This window comes from Cryptotermes secundus, unplaced genomic scaffold (assembly GCF_002891405.2).
Source record: "Cryptotermes secundus unplaced genomic scaffold, Csec_1.0 scaffold99, whole genome shotgun sequence".
Classification (NCBI taxonomy): domain Eukaryota; kingdom Metazoa; phylum Arthropoda; class Insecta; order Blattodea; family Kalotermitidae; genus Cryptotermes; species Cryptotermes secundus.
This window is the reverse complement of record NW_019725842.1, coordinates 153804-166590: the sequence shown is the minus strand read 5'-3', so window position 1 is coordinate 166590 and position 12787 is coordinate 153804. Positions and strand designations below refer to the sequence as shown.

General features: G+C 45.4%; 1 protein-coding gene across 3 annotated transcripts in view; it reads left to right on the top strand.

Annotated features, from left to right (window-relative positions):
* LOC111863626 (RGM domain family member B) overlaps positions 1–12787 on the top strand; it is a 173345-nt gene that overhangs the window by 139806 nt on the left and 20752 nt on the right. For all 3 annotated transcript variants that reach the window (XM_023850118.2, XM_023850117.2, XM_023850119.2), the window contains exon 3: positions 7397–7908. In XM_023850118.2, coding sequence (XP_023705886.1) covers positions 7397–7908 — 512 coding nt within the window. The remainder of the gene's footprint in view (positions 1–7396; positions 7909–12787) is intronic.

Genomic DNA, 12787 nt, shown 5'->3' with positions numbered 1-12787 from the left:
GTGTTCTGCGATACACGTTTCTGGTGCGACATAATTGCCAAATGCTACCAAGAAATTCTCTTTCTCTCCTGTGGACATTAGGCGCAGAAAACAGTTTTAAGACTAATTCGCTTGTAGGCGCTGTCATTTTCGCTGCTTCACGTGGTTGCCACCACGTTACAGTGCAAGATGGTCGGAACTGCTTCACCAGTGTTTTTCCTACGTTCTTTGGTCATTATTTACCCAACTTAGTTTCATGCGCCTACCGACCAATTTTGTGCAGCCGTTTTCACATGAAACAAAACTAAGTTCCACAATTAAGGTCTTTTCTGGCAATCCCATAGCACTTTTGTGGCCATTTAGTCCAGTCAGCTCAAACAGAGAGGAAGACCCCTACAGGACGTTCTTCCTCTGCACTTATGTAGTTATAACCGATTACTCCTTTTTAATAATATACTTCCCTTAATTTATGTTTACAGTTAATTTTTTATAACTACTGTATTTTTGCAAGACTTAATTTATGAATTTGTGGAATTGAGTAAATCATCACGAGCTGTATTCCGTCATGGGCTATACATTAAGTGGGAATGACTCAACGTCACATGACTTCTTATGAAGCTGATAATCTCCGGGGTCCCCCTTTGTTCAGTAAAGCATGGTGCAAGCTTCATACGTAGTTAGCGTGGTACTTCCCAGGGTATAGCCAATCAGAAACGCCAGCTGTTAAATGACATCATGCTAACAGCCAGTGGCGTGATACGCTTATTCTTTGTTCCAGACAGACAAAACCTAGTCCTTAAACAGTTCAGCCGTGTGTATCTCTTCAAGAGGGGAACAAAAGACTACACCAGTCCTAATTAAGTGTTACTAATCATGTATAAATATATATGTTAAATAAAGTGCGAGTGTTTGTTAGTGTCGCGGGGTTTTGTTGACTGCCTTGTTGAAACCAAGGCCCACTTAAAAACCCTGTGAAAGTCTGTTCCCAACTGACTGGCGCCCAGTACATCATACTTCTAAAAATCAGAGTCGTTCAACAACCCAAGGTGAAGTCACGTCTTCACCTGCTTCCTCGAATTACATAGTAAAAACGATGTCTTTCGGGCTACTTTATGCTTGATCGTGTTGAAGTTCTACGATGGAAGAATAGTGACTTTACGTGCGCGAAACTTTTTAGAAACGAATACATCTGCCATTAAAGATCGAAATACAAACTAAAGGGAATACTAGGCGCGGAAAACTACATAATCTTGGAAGGAACGTCAGTTACATAACCCCTAGACCCGCCTCTGCTGGGAGCTTGTTGCTGGGTTACCATTCTTGGAGCGAGCTAAGCAAGCCGTAAGAATTAAGTCCGTCTGTTTGCTGGCCTGTCGCCTTATACTCTTGTTTATTGGTCGCTTCTCTGTTCCCATTCTGAAACACAACCAAGACTAAAGCAGTCTTTACTAGAAACGGTTATTCGGTTCTTCTATCATCTTTTTATTCACTACTTACGGCATATACTTTGCGATGAAGATAACTGTGAGAAAATACACGAGCTATTCGGAATCCCTAAGTATTTAATCATTTTATGCACGAATTTGTGCTAAATAATATTTAAAAATATTGTGTCTGAGAGCCGGTATAGCGCAGTTGGTATAGTGACTGGCTACCAGCTGGACGACCGAGGGGCCAGAGTTCGAGTCCCGGTAGGGTCAATGATTTTCACTTTCCATGTCATCCAGACGGGCTCTGGTGTCCACCCAACATCCTATACAATGGGTACCGGGAACCCTTGTCCCTGGGGTAAAGCGGACGGTGCGTGAAGCTGACAGCTCACCTCCAACTAGTGCCGTGGTTGCATAATGTGACGTGTAATATTACGTCCATTGCTGAGCAACGGCTGCAATGGGAACACATACTTCCGCGAAAACGAATACATGGAAATTGTTGAGTTCCCACAGCGACAAACGCAATAACAGTGGCCGCTGCGTAGGAATTGCCGAAACAACAAACTCTTCCCCGGAGATGAAAGACAACAGAGGGTCTTTGGAATGAAAATGAAAAAGAAGCGTTTGGGCACTACAAGGAAGTTATTTGAGCGCCTGTCTCTCGACCGGTCTGGCGAGGAGGACACCATTCGCATGAACGCTTTCCTTGCACGGTCCGATCCGCATCGACGTGGAATCACAACAGATGCCGGAAATAGCCCCTGTTGTTACACCTGCAGTCCCCACACCTCCGCAAATGTTTACATTCACGCGTTGAGGTTCCTCTTCGGAAACGGAACTTAACAACACGAATTTCTGGGCTTCTATGCAAGGCGGCTAGGGGATTTTGGAGGAGAGTGTCCAGGCCTATCAACCATTTCATCCAATTTCTCTTCATTGAGCATTTGGCGTTCTGATTTTTTTTTAAATAACGAGCCTTTTGTCTTAATGGTTGTATATACTAGGGGCGTTCAAAAATGATACACACTAAATGCTTTTTCTTCACAGTAACCATTTATTGGAACAAAATACATACAGATTATATTAGGGGTATTCCCCGCCAATGTCTGTGCACCTTTGTCGTCGTTCCGGCAGTTTCCGTATTTGCAGAGCAAACCGTTCTTTGGGGGTATCCCGGCGCCACTGTTGGAAAACTGCCTGGAGCATGTTGTTGGAAGTGAACGTCTTACCCCGCAAGACGTCTTTCATTGCATCGAATAGAGCGTAGTCGCTAGGGGCAAACTCGGGCGAGTATGGCGGATGAGGCAACGCGGTGTACCCTAGAGCACCCAGGGTGGCAGTGGTCTGCCGACTGCCATGTGGCCGCGCATTTTAATGTTAGGAGTAGAACGCCACGCCATTTTCCGTGGCGGCGTTGCTGAATGCGTCGGCGGAGTTGGCGCAGTGAATTGCAGTACCGATCACTGTAAATGGTCGTACTGGGGGACAGCCAATCCAACAGAAGGGTCCCCTCCTCATCCCAGAACACAGTCGGTTTTGCTTCCGGACGAATAGCCCCGGTTGTGACTTCCTGGGAGGAGGGCTGCCCGTGTGTTTCACCCGAGGGACTGGCGAGTCTCGTGAGAGAACAATGACTTGTCGACGGTGATTAGACGCTCAAAGGACTCCGCCGGATCCGCGCTGTACAGCTGCAGCAACTGTTGGCATGTCTCCACACGCTTCTGCTTCTGCGCAATGGTGAGAGAATGAGGCACCCATTGAGCACAGACCTTTTTCATCTTCAAGTCCTGATGGATGACGGTGTACAGTGTTCCGCGTGACAAATCGGTTGCGTTCTCTAGTTCATCGAAAGTGATGCGCCTGTTCTCCAATATCAAGTCGAGCACGCGCTGGGTACTGTCTGGTGTGCATGCTGTTGCTGGACGCCCACTGCCATTGCCTTTTTCTGCACAGTTCTTGCCGTCTTTGAACTCTGCTATCCAGCGAAACACGGTTCTGCGACTTGGTGCTGCTTCCCCACATACGGCTGTGAAGCAGCCACTCCTTCCCTCCAGAGAAACCACATAGTCCACCGTTGCCCACCGTTGTCTGCTTCTGTGTTGTCTGAGCGTTTTCCACGACTGCACCTGTACACCGCCACGAATGACGCAGCACTGTTCGACCTGTGCGCAGTAGCAACGTCATTTCGTGGCCATAGGCGGCACTATAGTAGTGCTCCCATTGCTGTCTCCTTAAGGCCGCTCGTCCCGAGTAGCCTATCGGTGTCATCTTTCCTTCTGTTTATGGGTTGAGAGCACCCGCGAATGGTCGGTGCTCCTTTGGCGCCGGCACGCAAGCTGCTAGTAGCTTCTTTCGTTTCGGAGGGGGACTCCATCACAGTGTCTTGAAACTCTTTTTTTGGAATCCTGACGGAATACCCGACTGTTCGTTTTACGATTTCCAGCAGGATGGTTTTCCGAGAGCCTCATTCCTCGCTTCCCAGACGTTGCTCCTGTCTCCTGCTTCGTGTCCTGATGTCATTTATCAGGCGTTTTTCTAGGTCCATTACGACCATTTCGCTTGCATAGTGCAGGAACGGCACGACGGGTCAACCGTCTGCGGGCGGCGGCGGCTAACTTTTGCTGGGATCCACCATTGCCTAGATTGCGTTTCTTCGGCGGTCGGCGTGGCCAACGGGCAGACGCCGATCCCCATATCGGTCGTCCATTGCTGCGATAGCCTCCACTGCGGCCTCTTCATTGGGGACACGCTTGCGCGCCGCTACGACATCTGTTTCTTCTGGATTTTCCTTTAAATCCGTCGCCTTCACTTCCAGGCCGGTTTCCACCACAGTCTACATTCTTCCACGACGGCCTTCGCCCTCTCTGGGTTGGCATTCTCCTTTTCTCGGCAGGCATCCATCTTCACCAACCTCCGTTCCATCATTTGCTCAGTTATCGCAGAATGCTTCATGATTATCTAGTGCAATTTTCGATCCATTAACTCGATCGAGTAGATTCTTTCCGATCCAATAATCACACTTCTGACACCAGTTCTTACCTGACTGAGTGACGATTGACGGGGCCTGGATTGGTAATCAGATTTATTGAACTCTTAACTCGTGACTACACGTTACAAATGACTAGTGTTCTTAGTCACCGTCTTCACTGTGCTGCTTGGTAGCAGCTTTCAACGGCGGACTTTCCCCGGCCTCAGCTACCAGCGTATTACATTAGCAGCTCCCAACAGCTGAAACCCAGCGATTATCTAACTGCTGATTTGTCATGCTTATAACATCTCGGAACGGACCGCGGAGAAAACACCGTTCCACTGTTGCAGTTTACGGGCCGCTGCTTAGCAACGGCCAGCTATTGTGGCTCCAATTCTTTGAGCTAATATGCCACAGTACTTTTGAGTGTATACGTGTAGATTTGTAAATTGGTCTCTTATTATTCGGTTACTCTTGTAATCAGAAGCAAGTTGGCTCAGACGGTAACGCTTCAGACTTGAATTTGGGAGTAGCCGGTTCGAATGCCGGACACCGATCGTCTTGGATCGAGGTTCGTGGTTTCCCTCAGGCGTAGGTAGTGTCTCTAGGGGCATGCGGTGCCGTAGTTGGTCGAGGCACTATGCTACAAGCCGGAAGGTCACGGGTTCGAATCTCAGTGGGGAGGTCATTGGGTTTTTTTTTCAGTTTACCTAATCTTTCCAGCTGCACTATGGCCTTGGGGTCGACTCAGCCTCTAACAGAAATGAGTACCACGAATCTTCCTGGGAGTAAAGGGCGACCGGCTAGTAAGGCTGACAGCCTTGCCGCCATCTGTGAGCTGATTGTCTAGAAAATGTGGGAGACTCGACGTCTCACATCGCTATGGGCCTCTGCAGCCTGTTACAGGAGTAACTTTACCTTAGACCTTACCTTACCTAGGTAGTATCACAAATTACGCCGCCCCGACAGTTTTTTCTTTCTTTCTTTCTTTCCATTTAATTATTCAGTCACCCAACGCTGTATATGCTGTTCTGCTGACAGCCTACATAATAACGACAGTGTCATTAAATTTTTAAGTTCAGGTGGCGTCTCATTTCCACCTCACCTCGCGCCAGTTCTGTTACCACATTCGCGGCTCTGATTGACCTCCGTAGTCGGTTCATCTCAGTTAAAGAAGTAACCTAATGTAGATATTTGACGTAAACACATCTCTCCATTGGTGCAAGTTTGGGCACCCGTGCCTCGAATTACAATGTGGTACATGATTCTGAGAGTTTCTTGTACTGCCCTTTCAGCAGAGCACAGCAAATGCATGCTTAGACAGCCTACGGCACGGCACGTAAGCTTCGCACGTACATCGCGGTGGACTTCAGCCCTTGGAATGTGACTTGTCAGACGGAAATGGGGCTGCATTGCTGACAGTGACACTTTTGTTGCAGGAACTAATAACTGGTCACGTAAACTTCTCAAATAGGCACGTATGCCTATGATGCATAGTAGACGTTACATTTCTCTTCCTTGACACTACAGCCCCAGTGGGCCTATGCCTACCTCCATGAACTTCTCCGTTCACTTCGGGTTTTCTAGATCTTACACATTCCTTTGGACTGCTTGGGCGGGTGATCAGCTCGTCCTGAGGCCTCTACCTGTACACAAACACAAAAAAACGCACACACAAAACTAAACATCCATGCCCTGAGTGGGATTCGAACCCACGACCCCGGTTTCCTAGCGAGCGAAGACAGTAGACGTTACATTTACAACTGAAAAAAGGCATCAAACGAAGATAGGGAGGAAGTTTAATGGGTTCCAGTTAACAGTCCATTAACTTTTCCGTAGTAAAATTACAAGACTCATATGAAGATCATACCTTAACAGTGCTGAGAAAAGCGTCATATGTGCAGTATGCATGAATCCATTGTTGAAGATGAATGGTACATCTCTATCACGGTACCGTCAGACAGCTATCTTGTTGTGTGTTATCAAGCAAGGGAATGTCGCAAGCTTCTCTTGAAAGTGGCCACTTGCAGGTTTTCACAGCCCAGTAAGTTACAGAACAGTCACTGCTGCTTATACTCTCCGGCAACTGGCTTGGGCCTTGGAGGGTAACGCATCAAAATTAAATTTACGAAGACGTTAAGATGAAATTAAATTCTGGGAATGCTTGCTGCCATTCATTTCATATTATTTTGACTCTCCAGTTCCCATTTAGAAAGTCGAAGCGCAAGTACTTTAATGCCATCTGTTGTTTTGCATGACTGTGATACTGTGTTACCCTCAGAGAGATTTGAGGTTCTGGCAACAGTTATCAAGAGTTCCATTCTCTGGGATAGCGCCATGTAGTTCGCTGAAAGTCCGCAAGCAGACTTCCTTGCTACCTTCTTCAGGCTGGTTTCTTTCTTGTCCTAGTCTTCAACGCCGAAGATGGTGGCGACATGTCTTTCATCGGAATACACGGCGTTTTATCCCAGAAGACAGAACCCTTCGTGAAGAGAATATTTCCACTGAAAAGAGAGGACGTAACAGGAAGCGGCAGAACGCCTCATAACGACAGACTTCACATTTTGTATTCTTCAAATATTAGTGCGACCAAATCCAGAAAAATGAGATGGGCGTGGCACGTCGCACGCATGTTTGAGATACGAAATGGATACACAGGTTTAGTTGTAAAACCTGAAGGAATGCAAGCAGTTGGGAGACCTGGGCGTAGATTGGTACATAAAATCTGAATGGATCTTAAAGAAACGTTTTGGACTATTGGTGTGTGTATGCGCCAGTCAGTAATAATAGAAGTAGTGCCATTTTCCACTGAATAACTTTTATTTCAGGGTTCCTGGTTGGTACTTGGTTGGCTGTGTTGCCCAATCGCCTTGATTTAAAGACTGGGGAATGTAGCGAATGCATTTCGGCGCTCATTTTATTTGGGAACCCCTGAGTTCGGTTCCCAGCTGAAAACTATGAGTCGGTTTTTGATGAAGTGGATTTAACTGTTCAAAGGCATTAATTTCTTTTTCAGTACGCTGCGAGGGATGCAAGGTGGACAGATGTTCACGAGAATATGAAAGGGCGATGGATGAACGAGATATACCGAATCCAGAGCCGTCAGCAGAGTTCTGCCAAATTGCGAGAGATTACGGAGCCTGTCTAAGAGGAACTGCACGGTCTTGCCGGGGTAACCTCAACTACCACTCTACCATGAGCACGCTGGGACGGTTAGCTAATGAGTTTAACTGCCCTCGACTCTTGACTAACAGCACATCCGCGGGGCACGTCCCATTGCCGTCGTCTAGTGCGGCACCTCCACGAACCTCTAGCACGCCTGCCCCAAAACGAGAGTGTACTTATCAGGGCAGACATCGATTCAGGCATTGTGGGTTGTTCGGAGATCCGCATCTTAAGACATTCAAAAACCAATACCAGACGTGTCGGGTTCGCGGCGCATGGCCCCTCATCGACAATCCCTACCTTGGTGTTCAAGTGACTAACGAGCCCGTCGTCGAGGGATCTCCTGCAACAGCAACTACTAAGGTGAGTGAGTCCAGTTCAGACCGTAGTGTAACCAAACAACCTGTGTATACGGGACTGACCGTTTCACATTCCTGCCAGCAGGAGCACGGCTACCGACATAATGTTTGATATGAAACGTTCACAGTGCTTCTGGAATAAAATGTATTTTTGTCTTGGGGTTATCATTACATTATTATTTGTTATCTCTAAGATCTGAGCCGGCAGTTGGCATTGAATCCAGAACTGTTTAAACACCAAGCTAGTGACACGCGAACTAGTGGCATAATGATTAGCATACCAGCGGAGAATTAATCAGTCGCAACCTTCGCGCCTTTAGTGCCATCTTTATTTAGTACATACAGTCATCTGAAGGTAGGAATAAAGCGGACTCTTCAAATACATCTCAAGCGAGGAGACAGTGGCCGCCATAATGCTGGCGTAATGGTGCACCTTTAGAGCAGAGGTTTGCAAAGTAGATGCTACTGATCTCTTTAACCGATGTCGCGACTTTGGATTTTGCTACTTTTTAAGGCGACACATATTTTTTGTCAGTTAAACTTAATAAATGTAGATTAGTATTCGGTATGTAGTAGTTCCATTACCACTGCCTATAGATGGCAGCACAGTATATGCGTGGCGTCATAAGCCGTACGCTGTCAACCAGTAGCACTGAGTTGCTTATCTATACGAGTGATCTGTGCACGCGACAGCTACAAAATCTTGTTTGTATGCGTTTTTGGTAAAGATCTTTGTTTTTTGGTAATATTGCCTTTTTACCTTTTAATAAACCCCGATGAACAAATTTGTTACTAGAATGCGAAAAGACGAAGAAGAATGTATGAATCAAGAATTAGTAACTTCCACCGATGAGGGTTCGCAAACCAGCCTTACCNGGGGGGGGGGGCTGTGTTCTTGTCGAGACATTTATTTATAAATGGCATGGTGTACAGTGTCAACCAGATCATGATTTTGTTGCATGGGAATAAATGTTAGGAAGTGAGACTCGTGTTTCTAACAGAGTAATGCAAAATTATCCATAGAAAAGACGATCACATTACTAAAACGGCACCAGATTATTTTGAAAATGAAAAAGTAAATGCTAGATTTGTGGAAATGTTGAAAGTTGTGATATCTCAAGAGACCCGTCATTAAGTGGAAAAGATAATGGTCAAGGAACAGAGACCTCATACAGTTGGAGAGACTTTAACTGGATCAGCTGTCATTCATTCGTTCATTCATCTGTGGCTCTACAGCCCTCTGTTGCACCCTGATTAATTTAAATGACTTATAATTTCCGTCAGTACTTGCTGCCCCTGAAAATGCTCTTTAAAGCGATTTGTGTCACGTCAAGAAAGGAAGCGAAAATGTCATGTCAACTCGTTTCCTATGTCGTCAGTCATTGGTTGCAAAGGCAATAGGCTGGGAACTAAAATCTCGTTCGAACGGAATAATAAAATGGCGAATTACAAGTAAACCGCTGCAGTCACGGGTGTTTGCAAAACGTTGTGCAAAGATGGGATCTCGGTATGTAAAATAAGATGACTTTCCAAGCGTCGTGGGCTGAGTCATGTTAACGGCGTGATCTTGAAAAGAAACAATTTTGTGAATTGCTGCAACGTGATATTTGGTGTACAGAACTAGCTTACGACACTCGTGTATGTCAAGACTTAAACGAGATGAATTCCCAGGTGTATGTTGATTATTGTGGCTGAACAAGAAATCAGTTTGTTGCATTTTAAACGGAAAAGTCTTGCAGGAGACGAAGAGTTAACCGAAATTCATAGTGACCACATACTAATATTGCACTCAGAAATTCATTGAATTTCTTGTGGATACAGCTAAGAAGGGTACGCGATATCGTAGTTGATTGAGGCACTATGCTACAAGCCAGAAGGTCGCGGGTTCCGGTCCCGATAAGGTGGATTTTTTAAATTTACCTAATCCTTCCAGCCGCACTATGGCCCTAGGGTTGATTCAGCCTCTAACATAAATGAGTAGCAGGAATCTTCCTGGAAGGTAAAGGGCGGCCGGCGCGTAAGGCTGACAACCTTACTGCCATCTGTAAGCCGATTGTCTAGAAAATGTGGGAGTCTCAACTTCTCACAACCGAATGGGCCTCCACGGGCTGTTACAGGGATAATTTTACTTAAAGTTAACAAGGACATATCCCAACATAGGCGCCAGGGCAGTTAGAGTTTTAGTGCGATATTCCAGATCACAGTTTTATACATTGGGAATCTCTATGCCCGTCACAAGTAAACCAAAAGGTTATAAAATAATCCGTCCAGTATGAAAGAAATCTGTAAATATCGCCAGGTCCACGTTTCACATTAAATGTTTTGTGTTATATGATTTTAGTTCAGGTTATATATACTGTATATACATGTATATTTTCATAAACTTATGTCGAGAATGAGGCAGCCTGCAACTGTGGTTAAGGGGGTGCGCCGCCATGTTTCCGTGCTGCGGGATTCTGAACACCGTTGCATTTCTGTATGTTTAGGACTAGTTCACAGAGTGTGGCACAACTTATCCCAGATATATCTGCCGATGCAGAAAACGAATCCCCCCCTCGCTTTTCTGTCACCGTAGTTTCTACATAATTTGTTCTTAGCCACTTTGCTGTCAACATTGCCAACGCCAGGGAAGCTCTCCTTGGGCCGAGGTTACATGAACGTCAGAAACGGTTTGTTAGCGATTACAAAACGTACTGACGTAAATGAGAAGCGTTCCGCCTTTGTAACACGCATGGACGGCATTTTCAATGCCTAAAATTTCCAGCACTAACTTCAAATAAGTGAATGGTAGCGTTTATATCGAGGACTCAAACGCCGAGTCCTTGGTTGTGTTCAGCTTTCTGAAACGTCCATCCATTTCCAAGTATCTGCAACGCTGAATGGTGGACCAGTACCATATGACTGCAGAAGATGAAGACTTCGGTATGAGGAATTACGTTTTGGTACAATGACCATGCTGTTGACGAAGATGTGACGAAAGAGAAGAACGTGAGGACGTTTTAATGACAGAGTCCCAAAGTTATGTTCAGAAACAGATACGGTGAGATCGGACGCGGAGAAATGCTCAAAAGAAAATTATGGAAAGTCAGCTGCTTGAAGTAATTGTTATGAACGTTCACGCCCCAACTGAAGATAAAATTGATGACAAAGGATAAATTCTATGAAGAACTAGAACATATATTTGATAAATTCCCAAAGTATCCTATGAAAATTTTGTTAGGAGACTTCAATGCCAAAGTAGGGAGGGAAGACATTTTCAAACCAACGATTGGGAATGAGAGTTTGCATGAAATTAGTAATGATAATGGAGTTAGAGTAGTAAACTTTGCCACATCAAAAATCTTCCTGTCAAAAGTACAATGTTCCCACATCGTAACATCCATAAATTTACTTGGGCAGCTCCAGATGGGAAGATACACAGTCAAATATACCATATTTTGATCAATAGGAGACGCCACTCACGTACGTGTATACTTGACACCCGATCATTCAGGGCAGCAGATTGTGATACTGACCACTACCTGGTGGTGGCAAAGGTTAGGGAACGACTGGCAGTGAGCAAACAAACAACACACACAGTTCATATGGAGAGGTTCAATCTCAAGGAATTAAATGAGGTAGAAGGTAAAGAGCAGTATTGTGTTGAAATCTCAAATAGGTTCATGGCCTTGGAAAACTTGGACACTCAGGTGAATGTTAATAAAGCTTGAGAAACTGTTAGAATATAAAAATATCTGCCAAAGAGAGTCTAGCCATGGTTCGATGAAGGATGCTCAAAATTATTAGATCAGCGAAGCATCGCAGTATTTTAGCAGTGAGGGAAGAATCTGCAGAAACGTTATTTTATGATGACCTTTACATCTACATGTTCACATTAGTAACCTGATATATTGTAAATATACACGTACATTACATAATCAGCAATACAAGATTTTTACGCCAAGATAGTAGGATCTACCCAGGAGATTGCCCATTGTCTGGAGAAGAGATTATGTCTTCAAGGAAGAGTTGTCTTCTGAGATATAACGCCGTGTAGTCCAATGAAATTCAACCGACGTGTCGGAGGAACATGTAGTCTTCATTTCCAGGGTCGAAGACACACCTGCAGGAACCAGGCAACAAACAAATCACCTCTGTCTGCTGCCAGCTTCTTGCCTCTCGGGAGATAATGTCATCTTCATCTCCAGGGTAGTACTATAAGCCAAGCAACACACCGACAAGAAGCAGGTAGCAAGCACATCGGTTTCGCTTGTTTCTTGCTTGACTTAATCCGCTCGAAACATGGAAGCGATGTTTCTCCGAAACGTCGGTTGACTTTCATCTTTATAATAGCAGAAGACAACCCAGTCGTCATTGCTCTCTTGTGCAGCAAAGCAACGGTAGCGGAGAGAAAAATCCCCCAGTGTAGGAAATCGAACCTGGGTCGCTCTCAAGTGCCCCAGCTTGTGCTCTGTGTAAGGTAGAACCTTTTTTAATTTGAGCTGTGGGGCCAAAATGCCAAACTGCCTTGATGCTGTTGACCTTCGACACTGGCTTAACCCCAAATCCAAGGTGCGGCCAACACTGGTGGTCGCATGTTACATCCGGGTGAGTGGGAACGACTGTAGGCTCATCACGGCTGTGTGATGCACTTCGAATACTGTGTATAACCCATTGTGTGTGTAATACAACACAGTTGTGTCCTTTGCGTGGCGTTTACGTGCTTATCTCACATTCGTAGCAAATTCAATATACAGGCATATCCATTCTGTATTGTGATTTGCCGTATGCGTTAGATATTTCTTGCCTTCTGCGCCCGTGCAACGTAGGCCATAAGTACTGGTCACCGCGGCAGTGAAGGTACGGCTCACTCATCCCAACCCCATTGAAATGTCTGGGATATT